Source organism: Amborella trichopoda, chromosome 1 (assembly GCF_054954075.1).
Source record: "Amborella trichopoda isolate Santa Cruz 75 chromosome 1, AtrichopodaSantaCruz75HAP2 v2.0, whole genome shotgun sequence".
NCBI classification, from domain to species: domain Eukaryota; kingdom Viridiplantae; phylum Streptophyta; class Magnoliopsida; order Amborellales; family Amborellaceae; genus Amborella; species Amborella trichopoda.
The window spans coordinates 13,893,052-13,920,666 of record NC_142336.1 but is presented as its reverse complement, the minus strand read 5'-3'; the positions used below and the strand labels follow the sequence as shown (position 1 = coordinate 13,920,666).

Here is a 27,615-nt window from a genome sequence, read left to right as displayed (position 1 = left end):
AGTCCAATAAATAACAATCTTACAACATCTCGATTTGAAATCTGACGAATCAGAGTGATTGTGCCCTCCTCCTACCAAAATCTTTTTGTATACTTTTCCGTAAACAAAAGGAGTGAAAACACCTATTACAATTTAATCACAATAGTTCCTAGAGTTGTTATATTCATGGATTCAAATATACATGAATATTTCCCCTACAAGGGCAGAAGGAATAGCCCTTCCGACAGGTTCAGCAATAATATTTGTGTGCATGATCTATTTACTTATACATAAAATAATTTCACATCATAATTTTAAGACGTGGCCATACATTACTGTAATGATTCCATGAAATCACAGATATATTCTTCATTTTATATAGAAAACAAAGCTTATTTGATCAGGTGCCTTCCAATGAGCGTGTTCCAATACATTTTTCTCTGCATATCTTTCTATTCGTTCACATGTGAATTTGCACATTCTCATGCCCTAAATTTCAGTTCATGAACTTCTCATTCTCTCAACTCTAAAGCCATGAATGCATAAATAAGATTTATATTCTTCACGTAAAAATGCACATCTAAAACCCAATTATTATTAGTAGAACTAAAGTAACTCGGACATACATATTGCTGTGGCAACCATACTTACCATTAGAAGGGTGATAAACAAATCTTCAATTCATTCCTTATTCCTCATGCTTTCATACGCATCTCATGTTCTCCAATTTAACCATCCTCTATTTTAACTTGTTTTAAAGTGACAGTCATGGTTTTGGAAGCTGGGATCGATAGATATCATGGCATGAGCTGGACGAGTTAATAGGGCATAGACGGAGAGAGAAAGAGTAAGGCACTGGAGGGATGAGGTACTGATCATGAACACTCGGGGACCAACTATCGTCCCCACCTAAACCCATGTGCTTGTGGTCAAGATGCACCTGCAACACCAGAAGAACAAAATTCTCTCAAAACAAAAAACAAAAAAACGATAATAATTGTAAATTGAATGAATTCCAACAAATATAAGAGGCTAATTCTGTTACAAATTGCTGCATTTTTTTATTTTATTTTTTTTAACAAGGTTATATACGAATGGAACTTGAGATGGAGTGAGTGCTATGAAAACCCACCTGCTACCGCCTTACCCAAGCCCAATTGTTGTTTCTCTTTTTTAGTTCAAAAGCATCTAGACCTAAAACTTGTACATTTTGCTGTTCCGTTTCCTCACAAATTAGCTATGATTGATGCAAGTAATGACAGAAACCTGATGTCTTTCAACCAACTTCCAAAATGGTTTATTAGGTATATCTTTATATGTGAAGGATATAGCTAAACGACCAAGACGTGAAGTCCATAATTTCCACTGGTAAAGAAACCATTTACTTCAAAGATTGTCAGTCTCCATTTACTTCAAAGATTGTCAGTCTCGGGTCACCACAACATTTTGTGAGAGCACTTTTGGTTTCTCTTTCTTTGGGGTCGGTGGGTGGCCAGTCTGGGGGGTTTTTGAAACCAGTATAAAACCACTTAACCAATTAAGCTAGTGTTCAAATGCTGCTTCCTCTTTACTAGAAGACCTAGGCATTCAATCAAGGATTAGTGCTTTTTCACAAGTAATTCAATGACAATGGTTGCCACAAATGTATTTATGCTATAAGGGGAGAAGTCTGATGTCTAGGGTGTGACTCGGGACCATTCCAATGTGAAACACCCATAATTTACTTAAATTCATACTCTAAATAGGTAAAGCAATCGCAATTAAAAGAAATAACACATGAAGCATTACGTATCAATATTTACATATCAATATTTCAGTTATCAGAATGTTATCTATTACAAATACCTTAAGAGATTAGAATCAACAGCGATAGAGAGTTGAGGATTAACATTTAAAGTAAGGAGAAATTTATATGCCATAAGGGGAGAAGTCTGATGTCTAGGGCGTGCCTGGGTGCCATTCCATTGTGACACACCAGTAAGTTAAATTCATATCGTAAATAGGTAAACCAATCGCAATAAAAAGAAATAACAAATGAGGCATTTCATATAAATATTTCAGTTATCAGAATGTTATTTATCACAAATACATTTAGAGATTAGAGTCAACAAATGATAAGACAGTTAAGGATTAACATTTAAAGAAGGTGAAATGGACCTTTGGGGTTGGGGTAATTACAATGAATGAAGTGCCTAATACATTTCTGGAAATGCTTCCAGAGGAGACAGAAAAAGAATAACAGATTATGCTTGTATTTTGCTTCTTATAGGGACATCAGATTGTGTCATACTTGCTAGAACATTCATTGATTAAGGTCAAATATGAACTATTATGTTTCAATGGTAGATTTTAACATGGTAAGATTGCAAATTAGAACAAAAAAGGTTACTTCTAGAGTTCTGGAATATGGGAAAATATATTATAATTCAATGGAATATGAAAATGGCATTATGGAGAGAGAATGGAACTCACCACTACAAGGGATGTCCTCAATGGTGGGTCTGACCATCCATCCATCATTTCAATGGACAATGATGACCTAAATGATTATGATTTTTTTTGCTGTCCATTTAATTATGGTATCCTCTTGCTTTGGAATAAATACAAAGAGAAGGTGATTTCTTACCTCAATGTCATCCCCCGGAACAAGATCTTCCTCATGCGTAGCCTTGTCAAGCTCTTCAGTGCTGTAGCGGCTAACATTCATTTGCATTGGTGGAGATCCATCATAGCATGAAGCAAAAAGACCAATACCATCACAGTTTCGAAATGCAGCCCATCTTACATCTGCCCGACCAGCACATTCACCAGGAACAATATAAGGCACATGCATGTTTTCAACATTTAGCTCGTATATACCAACCTGGGCAGCTTCCTTTCTATCTGGATAACATTCAAATGGTCCCCTTCCATACCATTTTATTTGATCGAGAGACTTATCTATATGGAGTTCTACACCAATACGAGGAAGAGGCGGAAGATCAGAATGTGGGTACACATTGTATTTCACAACCAGGTCTCCAGTCGCATAGATCAAGTAAGTGACATCCACCTTGAAAACAACCATCCTCTTATGGAATACATTATTCTCAAATCTATCAGAATTGGGAACAAAGCTCTGATCTTTGGGGATAACTTTGTGGACTACTACAATTTCAGCAACATGGTTTGTGAGCTTCTGCATAGAACAACTTTCTGTACAAACTATTAAGTTATCGAGGAAGAACTTCTTCCATTTTGTTGCATAACTGTTAGATAGTCCTCCTTTGTCATTATCAGTTGGAGCTCTCCAAAAGTATGGAAGCATAGGCTTGCATATCAAAGCCACATTTGCAACCTGGAAGTTTTCAAATATTAAAATGCTGATGATTGTCAACCAACTGATATTTGAGTAAAAGACAAGACAAGTGGTGACTATCATGAAAGTAGTTTAGACATTAGAAGCATATAAATTGGGAGAAGAAAGAAAACCAGTAACACATTGAGAATATAGCGCACTTTAAACAACATTTTTGCAGCTGGATATTGTATTACATAATCACCATTTCACCTAAAAATGACGCAGATGAATTATACTGGGAATCATACTAATAATTTATTGTCATTTAGTTTTTCTTCCTCTCTTGAGGGCAGGGCATTACAGTGTTATATATTGGTTCACCTAGAACTCTGAGCTTAGACCCTACATAACCTAGTTAGAATTATACTGTAATCAAGTAACATGAGAAACATATAGAAATATCTGCTTCCCAGCACTGGCCCTATTGAAAAAGATTAATTAAACTACTTTACGATAATGCTCGCTACCAAAATCAACCCAACTAACAAGATCAAGAAAAGAAAATTCGTCCTCCAAGAAATCACAAAGCTTCAGATCTAATGCCCAAGTCACAAATCCACAGATTACTGTGTCCTTGGACTGAACAGATGAAAAAACGTCCTTGGTGTATCTATTATGTATAAAATGCATATGTACTTAGAAATCCATTCTGTCTTTTAAGATCTTATATCCATATGTGGAGCAAATGGCTCCACAACATTGAGACAAAATGAGTTTGATGCAACAGGGCTCATGATCCTCTAACGCATTATACCTGCGACATATTACAAACTCCTGTGGCTCCTTTTGGTCGATCAACAACTAAATAGGAACACTCAAGAAATATAATAAGATACAAAACAGTGTTACAAGTAGTAGAACACAATAAATTACAATGACTTCCATATTTGTTAGGCCTCCCCTTCAAACTGATGTGGGAAAACCAGAAGCATCAGTTTGTTGACCAGGAGTTGATGCTGTGTCCATGCCATGGACTTTGGTTAACAAATCTGCCATCAAATTGTGAAGAGAAAGGCTAAGAGACTTCCAGCAAAGAGCATAACCTGATTGGCTAATAATCAGAGTTGACAGGAGGCATTATAGATTTGAAAAATTCTAGCAGGTGATGCTGCCTCAATAGAGACTAGCGATACTGTGATACAAGTTATGTATAGCACTACATATATATCTTCTCCAGATGCACTTCAGAAAACAAATGTTATGTGTGGAAAACCCTTATGCCAACAATTACCTTCCAGCTATCAAGGGTTCCTGTCCTTGAATTAATTTCAACCAGCCATTCATTCAGGTTGCTAATTGTGATTGCCCCATCACGTTGTTCAATAAGCAATTGAGGACTCTCAGGCAATTCAATGACCTGGAAAAACAGGTCTACAAAGCATTTAGAAAGAAATCAGACATACAATATAGGTAAGACAATAAATAAAGATACTTGAGAAGAAAACATACAGAAGGAATATGCGCCCGTTTAACAGGTTTACAAATTTGTCTAGAAGAAAGCACGTGTCCCGCTTCAGCCCAACGTGTGGGCTGGGTAAGTTTAGCAGTCATTGTCAGATATATTTCTGCTGCAGGGGATGATTCCCATAAAGAATACCAGGGTGATGATTTTAGTTCAATTTCGTGACTGTCCAGGGGTTTTAGTAGAGGGACAGACAGCATCCCAGACCCCAAGCATTTTCCATCTCCAACTAGAAGCCAACTGAACTCTATGTTGTCGGTGGTTTCAAAGTATTGCGAGTTAAATATCTGCAGCATAAGACGCTTACAATGCCAGTGCAACAGCTTGCCATGAGAGGAATGTAGGATATCAACTGATTAAAATATACCTTGAATTTATCTTCAACGAATGTGAACTTGATTGGCTGGTAGACATATTTTACCTCTGACAAAAAGACAAAAACAATGAATGGCAATATCCATATCCCAAGGGTACGACTATCAGATAGTTCCAATTGCCTAAGGTTCTATATGATATCTTTCAGAGGTTGATTATCTGCATGTTACCATTTAATGCTGGATGTGGAGTACGATCTGGCCAAGTAAGACCATTTAAACAAAAGTTAAGGTCATTAGGGATATCTCCAAAGTCACCGCCATATGCCCAGTGCTTAGTTCCATCTGCACCCTCCTTCAGTAAACCCTGTATAAATATGCAGATTTAAAATGTTAATTTATACAAAACAATGAAACAGAGAGGAACGATGAAACAAAGAACAAGGTGACACAGAATAATAACAAAGTAAATGCACCAACGGTGCCATCTCATTTCTTCATAGACTCAGGATAAACAATACATCTAAAACCCCCTGAAAAAGATTCTGAATATTCTAAAGGGAATACCATTGCCAGCACATAACCAGATCAAACTAAGCATTCCCACAAATGCAAGCCAACTTAGGGCCAACTTGTAGGAATTACAGGTTTTTTGTTAAAGTGACATATGCACTGAATTTGTTTCAAGTAAGTGCACAAGTGAATCGAGATTGAGGTATTGAATCATTTCATAAGCAGGGACGGCCTATACTTCCTGATGCGTAGTTTTGCAACATACAATATTATTTCCGAGAAATGGTTGTATAATTAAATCCGGCACTTTCAAAGTTTTCATTTATCATCCAAAAAAATGCTATGCAATATATGGACATAAAGAAGAAAAATAGATGCCACACAATCAACTAAGCTTAAGCAAATATGTTCACCTGATCAACCCAGTCCCAGATAAACCCTCCTTGCAGCCCTTCTGTACTGGCAATGGCTTCCCAATATTCATGAATGTTTCCATTACTATTACCCATTGCATGCGAATACCTACGACATTTCCAAAAGAGAAACCATTGGTGAGATTTGCATCAGGAATGCACATCTTGCTGTAAGCATATCAAAACCTTCAGAAAAATTTAAAAAACAAATACCATACTCGCACAAAATTAAAGGTCTGGTTTCAGTTGGATCCTTAGCAATTTTCACAATGTCCCAAACACGCATATACATAGGGCACACAATGTCAGTGGACGAAGTTCTAGATCTTCCCCCTTCATAATGTAAGAGCCGGGAGGGATCCCTTCCCCGCACCCACCCTATAAATGACAATCAACAGATATGATAACGCAGAACAAGGATTTAGCAAAAAATCAATAGTCCTAAAAGCCAAGATTTTGTTACCCGATGATGCAGAATGATTAGGACCATATCCAGATTCATTTCCTAGAGACCAAGAAATAATGCATGCATGATTTTTGTCCCTCTCAACCATACTTATGACTCGATCCAGCATAGCATTAGCCCAAGTTGGTTCGGAAGTAGGATGCTTCAGGCGACTAGAAAGATCAAAACCATGGGTTTCAATATTGGCTTCGTCTATCATGTACACACCGAATAAGTCACACAACTCGTACCAACGTGGATGTTGCGGGTAATGGCTGTTTCTAACAGCATTAACATTGTATTGCTTCATCAAAACTAAGTCCTGAAAATCATCAAAACAAGAAGATTCTGTTAGTATGCAAATCATTGGTTCATGGCACTGCATAATTGCAAAAGTTGAATAAAGGATATCTAATGGCAACCTTGATCAGGATATACAGTAATGGTATCAACCAAAAAAATAAAACTCAGAAAGATCACCTTAACCATGCATGACTCAATATTTGTTTTCCCCACACGTGGATGATGCTCATGCCTGTTGACTCCTCGTATCACTATTGGACAGCCATTCAGAAGTAACCGTTTTGGACCAAGAGAAACTTCCCTTATGCCTACTTGGCATGATTCACAGTCAACCAGCTGCTCTGATGCATCTCGAAGGATGACTATTAAAGTGTATAAAGTTGGCTGCCGAAGTAAAAAGAAGACATAAGTAAATCCATTCAATTGTTAACAAGGAAGTACACTTCATGACCAAGACAAATAACAGCAGGTAATAAAAGACAATCAGAGAAAAACCAAATAAATAAAAATCACTTCTTTCATTTGAAGAAATTCAAGATGAAAAAGACTACACAAAAAAATTTCAATTTTTTAACACATGTGAACAAAGGAAAAGAGGCCTGATGACTTTGTCTCAAGTCTTTGGAGAATCTGCACGTTTCTCAAATTTGTTGCACAAGGCCAGAGCTCAAATAAACAGGATGATTTAGCAACATAAGCATGTGCATTCAAATCATAATATAAACTTCACCTGTTGTAGAGCTAAAGCTGGAGTGCTGTAATCCAGATAATTACTGCCTAGTGCTTGTTTGCCCACATGGATGGGTGATATGCACAGGGCGGACTAATCCAAGTTGGAGACAAAGCAGTTTTTCTTTTTTTTTATGCCCCCATTAAGAAGAAGTGCTATTTCCCAAAAAAATTTGCTTTCCTGTACAAATTTGCCATACATTGTTACTATTTGTGCAGGACAAACACCTCAAAAGGGACTGGCACTTCAAAATCTGCCTTGATATCTCATACATGCAAGTGCAACAAGGCAAAGCCTTCAATAATATGGAAATGGACTTCTGCAACCATCGCCTAGCAAGCATTTTTGCATGTTCAATATGCAATCTGGGGCTAATGCAACCAAGATTAATGCGGGATCTACATTATCCAGTTTGAGGGGGAGTGTTCAGAAGAACTATTATGTATCATGTAAATACTTGTATGCTATTATAACACCCTTAATCTCAGTGTTCCGCAACTCGGCAAGTCCACTCGGCCTCGCCCTAGTGGTGAGGCGAGTTCTGGGCAGGTTGGGTATCCAACTGCCCACCACAACAACCCCCTAAAAAAATTTAAAAATCTAAAAAAAATAGAAACAAAAAATATCATCATCATCATCACCCGACCTTTATCCCATCTATTTGGGATAGGCAACACAAATTCTATTTCAGCATTCAACACTATCAAGAGTCATACCCTTTCACTTATAGGGAACGCCCTAGCATGAGCATATAACATTGGTCCAAGATTCATGAAAAGATGTAGTAAAGTTTTAGGCTGGCTGCCCTACCTAACACAACCCTCCTCCTTTATTTGGCCTTGGGGCCGGCATGACTCGCTTGGGACCGGCCATGGTGGAGTCAAGAAATGATAAATATATTGCTTAGAAATTATTCTTTAGATGATTTTGATAGTTTTTAGGATGGTTTGGGATCTTTCATATTTTTTCCTTTTTTTAATTTTTTTAAAATATTCAAAGCATAAATCAAGGTTAGTCCATATTTTATATTTTTTTCATCTTCTTCAGCCTTCTAATTATTTCTAGTAACTCAAAATACTTTTTCCTATTTTTTTTATTTTTTAAGTAAGTTTTTACCTTCTTTTTTTTATTTTCTTACATGGTAAAGGGTGTCTATAACTCGCCCGAGTCCACTCGGACTCAACCGACTTGCTCATCTCAGCCAAGGCCTGAGTACCTTGGCCGAATCAACTCTTTTCTATATTATTTTATTAAACTCATTTAATATGCTTCGAACTATGTTTTGTAAATATTTGCTCATGTGAGCCCAAGATGAATGAATCAGATTTCCACATTCCCTCCATCCTCCCGCTTTCTTCACATATCAAATAGATTATTGATCAAAGCCTTTACTCTATTTCATCATAAAGAATCCTTCTACACAATATGCATGCTTCTTTCTTCCTCCATCTTCCACTTATTTTGTTTTTTTTTTTTTTTTTTTTTTTTTTTTAAGAAAGTTAGCTTATCTTCCAAGTATCGTTGCACATGATTCTTCTATATCTTGAGTGGAATAACCAATCCAGAACTAAAAGCTCTGCCTCAAATACAGACAAGGGAAAACAAAAAAATCAAGGAAGCTCCAAAGACGTGAACCCCCATTTTAAAAAAGAAAATCCTTAGAAAAACAAATTCTAAAGCTTCTTACACATGGTACGAACTTCAGCCAAATTTATTGGAAATTTTTTGAAGGATAGCTGGGATCTAACCTTAAAACAGCAACCCCCCCTTTTGCCTACGGGGGTCTCTAGGCCAATTTAACCTCGACATGCGCAACAAAAGAAACAGCATTCAAACCTCCCCAATATCTCTTTTGGTGACTATCTATTTCTAGATGGTTTAGGATTGGATTACAAGGAAAAATGAAAATCTTGGTCAAAAGTTCGACGAACTAAAAACAGGGTCTGCTTTCATACAAAATTGGGTGTAGTGACAGACTTGACAAGCAAAGCTGGCCAGAGGCCCTCAAGAATTTTAGGGGGCTCTCAATATTCTATAAGGAACTTTTTTGAGAGGATTGGTTTCTATGAAACCCTGTTCAACCAGCCAATGCCTTAATTGTTATAAGCCTTTAGATTTGAACAGCATTAAATACATCCATCAGTAAATAGAGATAACATCACCACAATTATCATATTATTCAAACACATGAGGCATTGGGGAAGAATCCCTTAGTTTTCAGGGAACAATATATGGCAGTTTTCTAGATTGACACATCAAATTACAAAAGGGAAGAAGTAGTTTCAATATTTTCCATTCAAATTTAGCATATTGCTGGACACAAATCACGCTCAAAGAGACACCAGTCATGCAAAGCTAATGTAACTGAACAAGTCACCAGTGCCAATATGATAAAGAGCACTAGAGAGCCAATAATACCAAGGCAATTGAGACTAAAACAGCCTCCAAAAAGAGTAAAACAACAATCAATCATAGTTATCCTCAAAAAGCACTATTTAAATTTTTCCCCTGATTTTGGATTTAATTCGCTCTCCTAAATCATTTCAAAGTAGACTTTGGTGAAAGTGGTGTTACTAATTCAATCAAGTTGGCCATGAATGTTTTCATTCCTAACCACAAATATTGGGTTTTCTATTATGGAGCAGGTCTCTTAAGGTTTCAGAATGATTTTATGCATAAATTGTGGTGTTTTATGGATGGAAGGACTGATTACATGATCAAGTCTTGATAGGCGAGGAAGCAAGGAGTTGTTCTACGTATGGATTTTGGGGGTTAGGGGATTGGGGAAGGGGAAGATGATGAGAGCAAGACGGCTGTTGGATTGCAAACCAAGAAAAGTCTTAATAGCTTTTTAAGGAGATAGTTCATAGATTAGATCATAGTCTCTGGGATCTCCCAAGGAGGTGGTTGCTCCAGCTCCGGAAGCTTGATCCTGCACTCGCGGACAAGGGATCTCGATTCCAGGCATTTTTTAATTCAGGGATCTCAATCCACAAAATTGGGGACCTATATCCCCAGTTGATGGGATCCAGATCCCTCGTATCCAAATCATGAGTCCATGAGTAACTGAAATCGAGCCTCCACCAACTTGGAATTGAGTTTCTTCTACATTGGGAGCAAGGTTCACCAGCACACTTCGAGATTAATATACTAAGGGATCGTGGATTACTTGACAGATCTTCAACACATGGAGAGAGAGAGAGGCCGATAGCATTGTGAATGCGAAGAGTTTGGCATAGCCCACCACCTTTAGTTTGAGAGAAAGCACCAAAAGAGACAGTACAAGAAAATTTTATTTTTAACATTAACAAAATAAAGGACCACAGAGAGAGCGAAAGAGAGATACCTTTACCCTCTTGTTGATAATGTCACCCAATGGCATGTAAGTGAAAGAACCCAAACAGAGGGAAAACAAGGTCGAGGACACTGGAGCTTCTTTAGTGGCTGAGGACTGAGATTTGAAACTCACATTGGGTTTTTAGTTTCACTTCTTATATATGAAACACACTCCAACGATAATAAAAAGTCAAAAGTGTATTTTAAAGACAGGATTCTTGTATTTAATATACTTTGGTTTTTGAATTCAGGAAAAAATTAAATATACTGTGTTCATAAACTAAATTACCCTAGCTAAGTGATATTTGGGAGCCCCGATTCAAAGCGATGGACCGCGATCTCATATACGTTATTATTCAATCCTGGAAAAATTTAAATCGCACTCCCTCCATACTGGAAACTCGATCATCTTGATCCCTCATGGAGAAAACTTCAAGCCTTGCTAGATCTGGTCCTACTTCTAATCAGGGACCTGCCCTCGCTCCTGATCCCAGAAACTATGCATCAGATTACCAAATTCATTACCTAGAGAACAGCAAAGTTCATGATAATATGATAAAACCTTAGGAAAGCTTAGTTTTCACTTTAATGTCAAGGTACACAAAAATCTATGGAAAGAATTCAACAACAAATAAGCAGCAGCAGGAAAAATATTCATAAGAACAGCAGCACAGTATAGCCATGTCGATAATCAAAAAGACAACAAGGTCAAACTTAATCCCAAAATTCTTTATTGCATGCCTTCTTCCAATTCCATCACCACATGGTAGAAGTTGGATATAGACATAGCAAGTCAATTAGTTAATATATCCAATAGCAGTCATAATTTGCCGTGACTTCCAAAACACACTACGATAATTAAAATCCCCATGCTAATGGTAATAAAATAAAATTAAATTAACAGATGTAGGAAGTACTCTTCAGCACGAGCTTTTTAGTCAAAGAACAATGGATTTCAATCAATACAAACAGCAGCATTAGGAAAAACTACATCAATTTCATCAATTAGAGTCCATTTCAGAGATGACAGAAAACCTAATTTACCAAAGTCAACTAAGAAACAAAGTAAATCTCCTCACATGCTCTGCAGTCCATAGCTTTGGGTTCTCCAGCTTTCCAACAAGCTTATATCCATGAAATCCAATATTCTTGTTGGATGGACATAATTCCAGACGGGCTACTTCAGAAGCCTGTAGGTCCACATTTTCATCAGATTCATACCACTTCCCTGTTTCATACAGGATGGCTTCCATGTTGATATCAGCATGCCTGTCGATCTCATTGCTTCCTCCCAGGCCATTGATTTTCACTTCAACCTGCAAGTTGAAGAGCTACTAAGACTCAACTAGCTAACAAAGAAAATTGTAGCTGCAACTGCTACCAACAAACACGATGCAGCAGTCCCATTAGCCAGTGATTTATATTGAATATAGATGAAGCAGATTCAGCAAAGTAAAATGTAGAGCAAAAAAACGATAGTCCATGAAAAAGTGATGGGGTCTACAGAGAGTAACATTGACAAAATAATTCGAATAGAACACAACCATAAGAGGGAAGAATATAAGAAGAAATTTTAAATGTTCTTCCCAAAGAACCAAAAGCTTATCAGCATATGATCACAATGGACACAGATTCATGTAAGGTGAGAATGATCTCCAATGGGCATTCAACATATTTTAAAGGAGAGACATCAAGATGTAAACCAACCTAGGGGAGCACCAAGAAGGTGTAGAGCAGAAAAGAATTTGCAATGCCAATAAGCCCTGTCATCCCAAGAGAAGGATTCAGAGGCGTGAAAGCCCAAGAATCTTCAGGACAGAAAAGTAGTCCCTTGAAAAAAGAAGACACAAGGATGATAAAAGCGAAGGAAGATAAATTCTTCTTTTACTTCTCATATAAATGTGTGTGTGCACGTGTAGGAGAATAAATAGTGACTTCCAAACTACAAATAACATCTCCTTTCCCTCCAATGTTCCTAAGTTGTCTTTCTACGTAAACTCTTTTGAATATAATTTACTAGCTAGATAGTGTCCTTGAATAAGCATCTATCCTTAGGGACCTCCCATTCACTATCTAAATGCATAAGTTAGATAACCCCTTTGAAAATTGGTATATTTTAATCCATATCAAGTATTTACAAAAATAAACTAGAGTGAAGAAATAAGAGAGAGATACATAAAAACAAAACTCAAGTTAGACATATGGGGAATGATTTCATGCAACGGTTGCATTGTAATATGATGAAACAATCTTCAAAAATTATGTTCAGCCCATTTGTTTGAACCCAAATTTTTAAAGAAGATATTATACAAAAATGGGAACTATCAAATACATTTTTCTCAACCACACAAGTAACTATGTTATAAAGAAATTAGAAAATGATTTAAACTTAATAAATAAATAATGCCTGAAAAATAAAAAATTAAATACAAACATACACACATGCAAATTTATTTGTTTTCCTTTTTAGGAGAGAGAGAGAGAGAGAGAGAGAGAGAGAGAGAGAGAGAAAACAATATTTTCTTTTTAGAGAGGAAGCACACAAGTATTTCTCTTCCTTTTTTTGATAAACAATATGTCTTCCCTTTAGCACTCCTTTTTTTCTTTTTAAAGAGATATGGCTAGATTCGTAGTAATAGACACATCAATTGAATTTAAGATCCATATAATAAATTTTTCAATCATATGTTCTAACTACAAGTGGTCTAAAAAGGGTGAGGACCTTAAACTTTCCCTTTACCCTTCCTAAGCCCTAGTACAGGAGATGGGTTGTGTTAGGTAGTCAGCTAACGTAAAAATTTTCCAAAACTTTCCATGAATACTGAATCGACATTATCTGTTTATGCTGAGCATTCCCCATAAGCAACACGCTATACCGGAACCCGGATACAATTAGAAATGAGCAAGGGTTAGCTACATATGGGGACTTATTGCTTCAGTGAGGGTATGGCCCTTGATAGAGTAGAATGGCGGACCAGGATTCGAGTAGCCGACCCCAAATAGTTAGAAAAAAGCTTTGATAATGATGATGGTTGTTCTAACTACAAGTTCAGAGATAGCACCACTGACATGTCATTAAAGACCTTATTTTTGAGTTGTTTTAGGCTATGACATGCCCAGAGCATAGTCCCCCACCATCTTACTTAAGAGTATGAGAAAAGAAAAACATCAAGGCAAATCTCTGGTTCACAAAAAATGCTAAAGTTCATGTAACTCATAAAGGCTTCACCAGTTTTCAAGAAACTTAAAATTGACAACTAAGATTGTAATGAACTTTTCCAAGTACAAGTCTAATGGAAATTAAACAATTTACTAATTTAAGTCCCAAATTAAGAAAAAATTCTAATCAGACAGTAAAAAAGAGAACAATGATAATGATCCATAAACTACAGAAAAGGTCTACCAAAACTGCCTGAACCTGGAGGTAGGATGAAATTTGTGTAAAACCAACTTCAGCCTTATCACACGTGACGTTCGTGCAGTATAAAATCATCTGGGTGGACAACTTTATCGTTGTTCTAGCTTTAATATAATAGATTAAATTCTACTCCACACGCTTAACTATTCCCAAATCCCCTCAATATGACTATGGCGCTACATCAAATTAAATAAGGAAAAAGTTCATATATAGTTGAGGCCCTAAACAATCAAATAAGGCGCACCTCAAAAATTCACTTGAAGTAGTTTTCAATGTCAAGAAACCCTCAAATCTGATCATCCCGACCTTGAGATATATGGACGTAAAAAAAAGGACTTCAAGCCTTGAAATAGTGCGTCTTGTAATGCATTATCTAGACCACCAATTTTCAAGATTTTCAAGTGTTCATAGATCTGCTTGATCTACCACTATTTTTTAAGCTTTAAATTTTACAATTGGAGATAAAAAATTTTAGGCCACGATAAAGTTTTTTGGTACTAAAACGACATCTTTCAACACTATTTGAAGGTGCGCCGTACTTTGTGCTTTTAGGGCCTCAGCCTTGTACAAACCACACCCATTAAATAATCTCTAATCATTTTAAGTAGAAGAGGAAATGGAGAAGATGCCCGAATGATGGCCTAGTAACATCGAGGTAAAGTACATTCCCGGTAGTAATAACCAAAGCTGCTCACTGTGGAATACCAACGGCAACAGTACGAAGAACATGAAATCTCTCTCAATGTAAGATGCGACCATGTTATTCCCCTCAACATTGACTAAGAGTAAAATTTTTACAACAAGAATGTATTTACATTACAATACCTGGATGTCTGCATATGAGAAGCCTTTAGTCAACCATGATTGAAAAAAATAGTCTTCTATGAATATCTGCATAAACAAGCACCTGCTGGATTAGATAACCTTACGTTCCAAGATAATATAATTTTTAGAACACTAAATTAATATTAGCATAACAACATATTCCAGATAATTGATTTACCAGAAAGTGATAAAGATAGATATGAAACTAAACTTTATCACAATGACCGTAAAATATGCTAATATATTCATCATAAGCAATCATTCAACATCAAATATAACAATATAGATAAAATCTAAAAGGGCCAAATCAAATGCAGTGTTTATGAGTAAGAATAAATCGCAGGCAACTGAATTATGACCATGATTCAGTATATGATACATGCTTCCTTCACAGAGAAGAGATGAGACTAAGCATGTCACAATCTTAGAACATCTGAGATTTGAAAACAGATCTCATTAGTAATCCGATCATCACAATTCCATAAACACATATTTGGACAAGAAAAAGGTCGGGAACAAAAGATGCCAGACAAAACCACCATAATTTTGCTCATTCCACAAGCTTAACAGCTTCTCTGCATTTTACAGCCACTTACCATTAACCTCTATATTATATATGTGTTAAGTACGCAACTATCCTGCATCGTGTTAAAAATGGCATTAACTCATCCCCCAGGATAAGAATCTTGAAAGAGAAAAAAAGGACATCAAGCAAGCCTATAAAGAGAGGAACTCAGGAAAAAATTATAAACTCCCCAAAAGGCACAAGTAGCAAAAGAGAACGTGCCAAGGACAATATCAAGATAACCATTTTAAAATAAATATCAAAACTACCATTACACTATAAAACTTAAGGTTAACCAACAGATCATCCTATATGGCATATGTAATAAATAGGAAACTATACCCAGTCACCATTGATGTCTAATAAAGTTTCATAGGGTGGTTTTGACTCTTTTGACAGTGGAAAGATACAACAGAAGTGGAAGGAGGACTAGGATTCTAGTGCAGCAAATTTGGTTAAGCATGGTATGAGGAAGAATATGGATTCAATCATTTTTAAGTATGCAAGGTGAAGAAGAGAGTTAAGGCAGCATCAGACCAGTTACAAAAGAATTGAGGAAAGATCCTGGATGGATCTCAGACAGTTTAGAGAGTGGCTTTTGGAAGGCATGCAAGCTATGCTTAACAAGGTGACACTTAACTGGGGGAGAACAGATGACAAGCCAAGGCAAGGGGACAAGGATGAGGTTCATGGGAGGTAGGAAGAGAAGATTGTAATACATGATCTTCATGATAGCTCACAACCTATAGGGTCATATGCAAAATCATGAAAGATGACTCCATGAGAAAGTCATGAAATGGTCACAGTTTAGTACACACAACTGAAAGAGACAAGCCAAGGGCCTTAAAACGAAGACAGATAGCAAGAATCGATAACATGTAAGATCGGTTCAAGAAAAATTCTCCAACAAGATGGGAAGGAAATGAGCATAATGGAGCAGCATCCAACTAATGGGCCATGTGTTTCTAAGTGTTGATTAAATGTAGGAAAAATGGCTGAAAAGCAGCGGATAGAGGAGGTGTGTGCTTCAATTTGAAAAGATTGACATGAGATTCAAAAGACGAATGAGTAACCAGAGCTTTCAAAGCTTCACCTCAAGGTTAGAGTTCAGCGACATGCCATAAAATTTTCACCTAAAGCCAATAGGATGCTAATGCACTTCAAAAATAGAGACAATTCAAGGGCGAAATGCAGGGTGTGAGAAAGGACAGTATATGGAATAGCTTGTAAACAGTTTCGAGTCCTGGATGACTTGGAAGGAAATCATGGAAGAGGAGGAGAATTAAAAGTCGCTAAGCTAGTGAAGGGAGACTGAAAAGGCTACAGATGCTTGTTTGGAAGAGCAGGTGAAAACAGGAAGTATGGCTGAAATTCTAAAACTAGGGTAGATTTAAAGGATGGATGAGAAGAGTTTGCCTTTAAATATTTCTCTCAAGATTAGAGGCAGGTTCTTTGTTTAAAAATAAAAATCAGGCTCTGTAGGATGAAGAAACACAGACCAAGGAGAAAAAAGATGATATCCTTAGGGAGGTGAGAGGGAATGGGAATGGGTTCTCACCAGTCCGGTTCTACTGCAGGGAAAATTTGTTACATGATGATGACAACGGATGATGGAAACATAATTAAATTAAAAAGAAAAAAGTAAGCAAAAACTTAAAAAGGGGAAAAACAATAAACATTGGGGAATCAAAAATGAAATTAGAAAATACGTCAGTGAAAAGATAAAAATGTTGAAACAAATTACATAAAATAAGAAAGAAATTGAGAATTTGTGCAAGGAAGCTAAGGTAATCTTGAGGAAAGAGTTCCCAGGAGCTACAAAGCTAACAGTGTACCTAAATTTGGATCAGCAAACAAGAGTCCCAACATCCTTGTTGAGGAGTTTACAATATGAGACTTTTCAATGCAAAACTGAGGCCAAAACAACCAACATTAGAATGTCACTCAATTACCAAAAAATATTCTAACCTGTGGCTTTGCAAGAAGGAGGACATCTCTATGAATCCCTGACAACCACCAATGATCCTGATCTTCTAGGTAGGAACCATCACTCCATCTCATCACTTGAACGGCCAACAAGTTTTCCTCTGAAGAGCCACAAGGAAAGCAATAGTCTGTAATTTCAAATTCAGCAGGAAGTCTGCTGTCTTGGCTGTCCCAACACGAACAATGAAATGCATCAGAAACCATCATAGATAAGACATAAATTGCAATTGTATTAAGTCACGCTTACCCACGAGTCTTGTCAGTTCATGAATAAAACATAAAATACAATTTCAAACATGACTTCATGTCCTCAACAGTCAAGGATCTGTAACCATCAAAAAATAGAAATACATGGGCTTGTCTTTTGCCTTTTAATGCTTCCGGTAAAAGAGTAGGACAAAAAGTAATAAAAAATACATCCTAGATCTAATAGATTTGACCAGTTCACCTATAAACTTACAGTAAAAATATATGCATTCCCAGGTAAACATAGAAAAGGATGTGGAACAGCTTGCGCCTAACGTAGTGTTACCAAAAAAACCTGTCTTCTTATGGACAATTCCATACATATCCAGGAATAATCTACAATTTGGAGTCCTAATTTTCCAACATAAGACAGAAAGTTAACTTTCTCTCAAAAAACATGAGACAGCAAGTTCCCACTAATCCACTTAAAGAACATTTAACAAACCAATTTCAAGCCCATCCCCATAGTCCATAGAAGGAAGACAAAAACTATGTGATACTATCAAGAGAATGATATAAAGTACCCATGGAACATTTCTTTCCATTTCTAAATAATTACTTTTCATAACACAGTACAGTAATATAAGTGCCTGCATTTTGTTGCACTCAAATAAATACACGAGCATGAATGAGTTTCAATTTGTAAATCATCAAAAAAGAAAAGTTTCAAGATCAGCAGTTAAAATCCAGAGTTTTGTAAAGTTCTTTCTAAGTTAAATGGTATGGTTTCTTCCTTTTACTTTCATTTCTTACTTTATAATATAGAACATTAAAACTATTCAATGTGAAACATCAAAGCCACCAACTCCATTATTTTCTATTCACCATTACATTTTTGTTATAATTTCACCATTATAAATTATAGAATATTATTAGGAAACCCTTGTCAAGAGTATATATCATATCCCTATCCAAAGCAATTCACAAGCCAACTCAGATCTGCCATAGAAACTCACCAACATTTAATGATCCCTAAAGGAAATTATCAAAACATTGCAGAAGTCCCTGAATTATGCAAACATTGGAAAACAGTTCCATAATAAAGAGGATAAAATACACTCATATTTGTCAGTAAGCTACTCCTTACTTGCAGGCCATGATATCTGAAATGAAAAAAAAAATTGCCTAAATGTAATGAGACAAATACACATGATGCACCGAGCCATCACCATGATCAAGTTGGCAAACACTCAATAGTTCCATAACACAAACCTGTAACCAATTGGCACCCCATTAATCCATGCCTGAAAAGCTGAATCTACAGCCTCAAAATGCAACAAGATACGACGACCTGCCAATCAATATAGTTGAATCAATGGCACTGAATTGTAACTATAAACAAGATATACCGATAGAAATAAAAAGGACAAGAAAATGGATCATATCTAATTCACAGACACACACATGTGCACGAGCACCCACACATGTTTACCTAGAGGCACACCATTCCGCTGTTCAGAGGAATCAAGCTTGAATCTATAAAATGTAAAATTACAATGCATGACTGAATTTTACCCTTTGTGCGTATCATATATAAATTAAAATTCATGTACACTTATGACCACACTTCAGCTTATTCTTTCCTCACTAACATGAAGTCCAAGTTAAGTTCATTTAAGCCCAGGGTTTCACAGGATCTAGGAAAACCATGCAACAATATATTGTTTTGGAATAACTGAAGTACTTGTTCATCATGAACTAGTAAATCCAATATTTCAAGATTTTCGGGTGCCCGTTTATGGTGCTCATGGGTCGTTCGTGATAAGAAGAAACTTATTGTCATTGAGATACCAAGCATATTGTTCATGTGCTTAGCCTCCAGTTACTATATATTGTAATATTGTTCCTCAGCCCTCACGTAATGAATCGTCAAATACATATGTATTATATGCATCAGGATAGTTCTTAACTATGGATAATATAACTAAGGATGTGGTTTATATAAGGTTGCAACCTTAATTGTAGAAGTGAGGTTGTGGTGTTGTACACCATCCATTTTAGTTGGACGGTGTAGATTTGACACGTCTTTTTTGACATTGTGTCAAAAAGTGGCACTTCTTTTAAGATAGTATCAAATCCACACCTTCCAAATAAAACAAATGGGGTAGATTACTGCAACCTTACTTCTACAAGTAAGGGTAAAACCTTATATAAACTGTTCCTGTAAATGTTAGAAGTCAACACTCATACCATTACCAACTAATGCAAGCCACTAAGAAAACGGTACATGATGCACAACTATTTTTTCAGTATCATAGTTGACACCGATGAATTGAATTTGGTGTACTAAACAAATTAAAAGAAGGTGTTAAGTGGTTCTATATTTACATACCATTCCACTCATTTGGAATTCTGAAATGCTTTCTAAAACAACCAGTGGGATTCTCATCTGGCACATATGGTGGATTCAGTGGAAATGGATACTGACTATTTGTATATATAGGTCGATCATACCCATGCATCTGCCAATTGGAAGGAACTGGTTCAATGAAGGAATAACTATGTTAGGATAGAAATCTCAAACAACAGTCACGAAAACCCAACTGAGAAACTGTTATCCATGCATAAATACAGTTGAAAAAGTGCGCAATGATAAATGGATATACATCATAATGACTAGGCATAAAAGCTATTCACAATAAACACAAAGTGTTGTTAATTAAACAATTCCACATGCTATCCATTAGAGCTAAATCAATGGTTTTTAGATTGGCCTCAACAAAATATTTCCTAGAATTTGTCTCTTAGACATAAAATATTGCAGAAATCATTATACTCGAAAACACTTTCATATAATTGGTTCTTTTTATGGATAAGGAAAAACTTCTTCATATTATGGTAGAATTTCCAGTTTCACTTCTTAGGTTCTACAAAAACATTCATTTCACATTCCATGACTTGTACATACTTAAATAATTATTTTCCCCATCAATGACATTTATATATCTAAAGCAATAACTATAACACACTACAGAGAAAAAAGCAAAAGAGAAATTTCTAAAAAGCATTCAGAAGGCTACTACAATAGACATAGGTCAAGATTGTGGGAGAGAGGCACCAATGAAATATGATCTCCCCCCAAACACCCCCCTCCCCGTCCCCCCCCCCCCCCGCCCACACACACAAAAAAAAGGAAAAAAAAATAAAAAAAGTGTTTAGTACCCTCCTTGGTTTTAATCATCCATGAGTTCATTGGCCTTCCTAAGCACATATGGAAGTAAGCTCTTTAACTACTGACACGACTTCAGTAAATACAACTAGCAACCTCCAAGGCACAATCGAGACATGCTAGCCCATTTGCTGACAGACATTCTAGACATTGCACTCTACAACCAATAGTCACATGAAATGTAGGGTAAGAAACTCTAAGACTGACAACAAAAGCCCCCACTTCCACCATCATCAAATTGCAGTGACCGAGATGGCCTAGATAACCCTCCGATATATGACCTTCACCATGCCTAATCACCTAAGACACCCCAGAAGGACCAGGATTGATTATAAATCAAAGTTATGCTTAAGCTTAACCTCTAGTGGTCTACTCCAATGAACAACAATCCCAGGTCTAGTGGCCTTGGTGTGTAGCACATTCTTCCAGTTGCCAGTATGGGCATTAGGTATAATGGCATAGTACTGACAGCTAAAGGAAAGAAGTGACGACTGCCCCAGCATTAAATGCATTTTGGAGAAAAAGAGAGGAACGCACCTCTCTTCTTCCCTCCCTCCCTCTCTCGCCGTGTGGAAAACAAGAACATTTTCTCAATAAGCTCACCGTTCTTCTGAAATGGCTAGATGACAAGAATGACATGAGGATTGCCACCCTAGTCAGCACATCACCCATGGAGAAACAAATACAGGAAAAATGACCAAATCCACAGATGAACAAAAGAGGAGGAAGATGATGCAACATATTTTCCTCTTTCCTGCACATACATTGATATTTCAGAAAGGCTAAGCCACGATCTTAAAAATTGTTTATCACTTATTGGGATAAGAATCCTTATATCCCAATAGGAATCTAATCAAGCATCCAGAACCTGAGACGAGGGCACAGAGAGGAGTATGAATTTCTCAAATATGGCGATTTCATCTATCAAAGAGAAAGCAATTGAAAATTAAAACTTCACTAACCAAACACTCTTCTAGAGATATCAATATCAGATGATCCATCACAAGTTTAGCCATATAATTAGAAAGATCATACTTGCTTCCTCATACACATATGCCAGATTAACTCCCCTCATACATAGACACATATTTACAAGAGACCGAATTACCCCTTGTCAGGATTACCCCTTATTACAAACACGTAAACAAAGATACAGGCACTCTCAACAAATGCGAAATGCGGAAGAAGGGCATGCCATTTTTGTGGGAGATAGCAGTGGCAGACCCACAAGAGAGTGCACACTCTTGTTTTCGTTTCAAGAGGTGGGACTGATGGACTAATCCGTGAAGCAAGTTCCAATTGCAATTCCAAGCAAAGGAGACCATTCTAAGCAAAAGGGAAGATACTACTTTTAAAGAATGGAATATTCAATGCAACATGGGTCTTGCAGTTTCTCCCTCAAGTCCCCAAGAACAAGATCAGGAGAAAGTGGAGAGATTTCAAGTACAAGGTCCCTTTCAAATTATGTCATGGAAAAATATCATACTACTTCTTGGGTCCCTATGGGAATGAAGAAATCTCTAAATGAAAGGTTTTTCTTGCTGGAGGACTTTTGGGAAGAGTATCTATTGGTTTCCACTAAAGCAATAATTGCAGACAAATTGGATGCGCCTAAGGAAGCACCAAGCACAAAAAGATGGTAGAGGAAAGCCAATTTATGACAGAGATGAAGAAAAAGAGATCAAAATGGGTCTTGTGACGATTAACCAGCCAATTTGTAAGGTTAATTCTGGAGTTTCCCCATATTTCAGGCAGGTTTTAAAACTAATGGATGGGTTACGAACAAAACTGATAAGTGTGAACCAAAATATAGAAAGATGGTAACGGTCCATGAAAGGGTAGATCAGGTTTGGTTAATGGGGTAGAAAAGCAAGGGATCCATATGATACCAATGCAAAAATATTAAGATTAGCTTTGTTAATTTGACCATTGTATGTATGGCAGGTCGACCAACATAATTCATTTTGGAGATTTGGGAATAGTATTCTTGTAAATCCTTCACTGTCTTTGTGTTATCTTCTTCCTTTCAACACTAGCCAGATTATCTAATCAAGAATAACTAAACAAAAACAAGCAGATATAGTACAATGATGATTTTCATCTCATGAAATACATTTGAGGAGCACGAAAAATAAATAATCGACATGATAAGGAAAATGAGATGCTTCCTGCCCATTATGATGGATCATATACAACAGAGAGCAGAGCATGTTCAAAGAATACTATAAGCAAAGAACACAACCAAGTTATTCACTTCTAAAAGAAAAACAAAGTTTATTTAGCATATTTTCAGATATTCCAGCCACATTTTTTTACATTCACATAATTTGTGATAAGAAAAAGTGTCACGCATATATGCAAATAATAGAATCAATTTTTGATAGACCAAGAAGCCTGGTATGTGATAGAGAGAACTCAAACAACAGTAGAAGCAACTTGTCAAAAAGAAACAACAGTAGGAGCAGAGTTAGTATGGCAACTTGACAATGTTCAGAAGTCTACCATAATAGAATAGTTCAAAGAATAAGTCAGGAAAGATAAAAGCATTATGTCAATGAATGAACTAACTTATGAAATGCTTAACTTAAATAATAACAATAGATTAAATAAGTTGCCAGCTAACTCTTAGTGTTAAATTTCAAAAATCCCATAAATAGGGACTCCACAAGATATAGCAGAAGCTTTGGTCAATAACTAAAAATTGTGCCAAAAAAAGCAAAAAGGAAGATGTTTCAGTTTGCAGTAAGATAAACTTGCCAGGTAAAGAACCCCAATTTGACTCATCAAAATTAGTCTTAAAGAAATCCAATGGAACATCTGTAGGACTTGGAGCCAAAAAGAATTTCCAATAGCCACTCAATGATTGAACAAAGGGCAACCCCTGGACCCAAAAAGCAGCACTATCAAGTGCTCCAGTGACAGCATTGTCATCCCATACAGCCAAGTTAGAGACCAGTTTGTCAACTTTGCTGCGCCGATACCAGTACTTCAAAGAGCCTGTTTAGCACGATAGACTTGTTAAGAGTTTGCTTTTGATGAGGAGCATTCCTTCAAAATGTAAACTACAAGAAGCTGTTTCAGAGAGTGGATATCAAGCAGGGAAGGCAAAATAAACAAATTAAATTGAGCAATGTTATCTGCATATCACTGATAAAATATTCACCAAGGGAATGAAGAAATTGAGAGAATCCACATGCAAGAACTTTTCAATTTACTTTTCAGGCTTTCTTTGGAATTTTTGGACTGTTACAAATAATATGTTCCACTACATAGAAAAATGCATAGACATCCAAAGCAACCATAGAACTAAACCAAAGCCTAAACAATACATCACCATTTGATGAATCTAGCCCTCAATCGACTATGGAATCTGCTTGGTTCTTCAATTTGCTCCAAGCCTTGTGATGTCTATCCACCAGAAAGGCGCTTACAACACACTCAAATTCTAGCAGATGATAATGACTCCTCAAAAATGGAAGTGCTCTTTGTTATAAGAATGGGTGATCAATTCCTACAAGTACATCTATTTGCTAAAGCCAATTGATTTGTATAGCGTTTTGACTCCGAAAACTCCTTCATGAAAACAATGCAAGGACCCCACTCATCTATCCTAAAACATTGGGGAATCTTTGGGCTATGTCAAGGCAGCAGCCAAATTTGTCAAGAATAAGAAATGATGGGTACATAGTGAGAGCCCTTGTTAATAAAATTTCTGAGTATGCCTTATAATGTTCTAATGCAGTCAAAGTTGAACCTTGCAATAGTTCAGGAAACCAATGATCATGTTCGGGTTTATGATTCTTTTTTTTATAAGAAAAATCCAGATTACGATCAATGGGAATTTAGTTGGATATCTGCAAAATTAGTTCTATATCCAGTCAATAATTTAAGTCGTAATATTGGATAATGATCACATATCACTGCATAAGTATAACATATGTATCAGTTTTCTTTCCCTTTCTATAAGGTGGTGAGCTGAACGAGATTGAAATCATTTCTCTAATGGCTCCTCAAATATAATAATCACATTTAATAACTTGCAATTGACATTTTAATTGGGAATACTAAATTAAAATCAGCAAACTAACGTGACCATAACAACTGCATGACCATAACCATGCTTACAAAGTGATCAAAAATAGACATTGACAAAATTTAGTATAAATAAGACAGTTTCACAATGATTCTCACAGGTAGAACTACTTGTGCTCCGAACAACTCGCGTAACATGTTCTAAATCAAATTTAAGCCCTAGGGACATTGTGTATCAAAAAAGTAAGGACCTTAAGAATAAACTGACATGAAAAAGATCTTTTCACAAGCAACAATGATAAAGGATAATAAACTAGTAGCATAAACATATCCATCTAAAGGCCCTCTTCTACTAAACTCAAAAACAGAAAAAATATTAACAATGTCTATAAAAATCACGGAAGACATTCAATAAAAAAATAGAATCATATCCAAAAAAAATCTGTGCAACTTAAAATCTCACCATCCACAGTATCGTGGCAGCGCAAAGGCACATGAGCATCTCTCTTTTTCCACTTAATGAAGGACGGATCTTCCCAAACTTTATGACTCAATTCGAGGGGAGAAATTAGTGCATCAGGTAAACTAGCCATCGTAATGCTCTTCATACGCTCAATATCTTCAATAACTCATCCTACACTTTCATGCAAAAATACCAGAAAACCTCCTGCATCAAAAACACACACAAAAAAAACAAAAAACACTCCCAATCATCTCAGGTTGCAACTGTAAAAATGAAACCGATAGCACCCAAAAACGCTCCATTTTACAAATTGAGAGAGAAAGAGAGTTACAAGGTAAATAATGCTCAAATATTAAGTTTTTTAGAGAAGGCAATAAACCGGAAAGGGGATAAGAAAAGGAGAGTGATTTACTTGCATAAATTTAAGAGTGGGATGCATATGAAAATCTAGCTGAATACAGAGCAAAGGTGGATTGTTAATTATCTTTAATTTTCAAATGATCAACCCAAAAAACAAAAGCTATCAACTAAAGACGGTAATGACTGTAATGACATACTGCGCATTTTAGTCCAAAACACAAAGTAATGAAAAACTTTGGACGAGATCGAGAGAGATTCGGTCAGTGAATAATTCACTGATTCAAGGGGAAGTCGACCTGCTTGTGTACAGTGGAGTGAGGACTGAGGAGTTGTGGACAGATGGATTGAGTTTTTAAAGGAACTCATTTGTCAAATTGCTGAGTGTATTATCCTCCTAGATATGGAAAATGCTTTGATAAGGCTGCCGCCCTGTCAAAATAAGTAAATCCTCACTTCACAGCAAAACAAAAATGGCAAGTTTGGAAAATCTTTACATTGAACAGAGCTGACATTGCGGTTGTAAAAAAAAATTAAGAAACTTTAAAAATAGTGTATATTGTAATAAATTATCTAGACCGTTTATTTTATTTTAAAAATAAATGTTGATAGATCCACAAGATCTGTATTATTTTTTTAATTTAAAATTTTATTTTTTGTATTAAAAATTGATTTTAGAACCATCATAGATATTTTTGTCAAAAGTACCTACATTATGAGAATTTGAAGTGAGGCTTTTTTTTGTTTTCATAAAACCTAGGACTTATAGAAACCTCATCTTTGGATAAAATTTTTATAGGGCCAATGCTTCTATAAAAACAAAACAAAACGTCACCTCAAATCCTAGTCCAAAAAGCACTTTTGGCGATAGAAATATCTGTTATGCACTAAAATCAATTTTCAACACGACAATAAATTTTGAAACTCAAAGAATAATATATATCTTGCAAATCTATAAATACCTACTTCTTAGGGCGAAATGGACGGTTTAGGTAATTCATTACAATATACACTATTTTTAGAACTTGAAATCTTAAATTTTTTAACAATCGTTAGGTTCAAACCAAGATGAACGATTTTAAAAAAATTCAATACTTAAATTGTAATTTTTGATGAGTTATGAGGTGAGACTTTACTTATTTTGATAGGGTTACAGCCCTATCAATCCATTTTCCTTAGATAATTGAGGAGGAATAAGAGCGTGATGCTCTCCCTCTGGCACGTGTATATTTTGTTTCCACATGAGTGTATACCTACTTCCTCAATTAAAAGACCTAGTTAGGAGAAATTCTTTCAATTGATTACGGGACCACCTAAGAGTTATTAGATGATTATTTAAAAAGAAAAAAAATGCGAATTTTGAGTTTATTAACCCTTGGATCTTACCCTCCAAATAGTGGACGGTCTTTGTTCAATCTTGAATTTTTTTCTTTTCTTTTTTTTCAAGTGCATAGAGAGTGAAATTGGAAAATATTTTTATTGCGGTTGGTCTATGTTTTGAAAAGGTTATATCTCTAAAGTATTGGCTTCTAAATTTGTTCTAGATTGGATTTTGCTCAATGGAATAATTGGATAGTTTACTTATCTAATAGCATAAAATCTTTTCTCCCCTAACTTCTTGATTTCCTTACAATTGTTGTTCTTACTTTTTATTTTCTTTTAACATTAAGTCTTTGTCATTGTTGTGCTATTGATTATGTGTTAAAACCTAAGCCCACA

General features: G+C 36.1%; 1 protein-coding gene across 3 annotated transcripts; it reads right to left on the bottom strand.

Annotated features, from left to right (window-relative positions):
* Nucleotides 1-351: 351 nt before the first annotated feature.
* Nucleotides 352-26,222, bottom strand: LOC18444545 (glycoside hydrolase family 2 protein). Of its 3 annotated transcripts, none has more exons than XM_088861547.1 (18): nucleotides 26,097-26,222; nucleotides 25,540-25,743; nucleotides 23,805-24,041; nucleotides 20,208-20,357; nucleotides 19,088-19,166; nucleotides 17,612-17,795; nucleotides 15,079-15,144; nucleotides 11,915-12,151; nucleotides 6,947-7,153; nucleotides 6,485-6,788; nucleotides 6,240-6,399; nucleotides 6,022-6,130; nucleotides 5,327-5,462; nucleotides 5,149-5,204; nucleotides 4,769-5,068; nucleotides 4,551-4,676; nucleotides 2,606-3,316; nucleotides 352-919 (listed from the first exon to the last, which is right to left on the bottom strand). In XM_088861547.1, the coding sequence occupies exons 2-18, from the start codon at nucleotides 25,682-25,684 to the stop codon at nucleotides 746-748; spliced, it is 3,381 nt and encodes a 1,126-aa protein (XP_088717673.1). In that variant the 5' UTR covers nucleotides 25,685-25,743; nucleotides 26,097-26,222; the 3' UTR covers nucleotides 352-745. The 3 variants fall into 3 exon arrangements, with proteins under 3 accessions (XP_088717673.1, XP_088717676.1, XP_088717683.1); XM_088861550.1 differs by having other exon boundaries at nucleotides 26,196-26,222; XM_088861557.1 differs by lacking the exon at nucleotides 26,097-26,222 and adding an exon at nucleotides 25,952-26,096.
* Nucleotides 26,223-27,615: the final 1,393 nt, after the last annotated feature.

Coding starts and splice junctions, on each gene's coding strand:
- LOC18444545 (XM_088861547.1), bottom strand. CDS start 25,684: ATGAAGAGCATTACGATGGCTAGTTTACCTGATGCACTAATTTCTCCC. Junction 17,796..19,087: donor GGGGTGCCAATTGGTTACAG/GTTTGTGTTATG, acceptor GTGTTGGGACAG/CCAAGACAGCAGACTTCCTG. Junction 6,789..6,946: donor TTGAGTCATGCATGGTTAAG/GTGATCTTTCTG, acceptor GATGATTTTCAG/GACTTAGTTTTGATGAAGCA.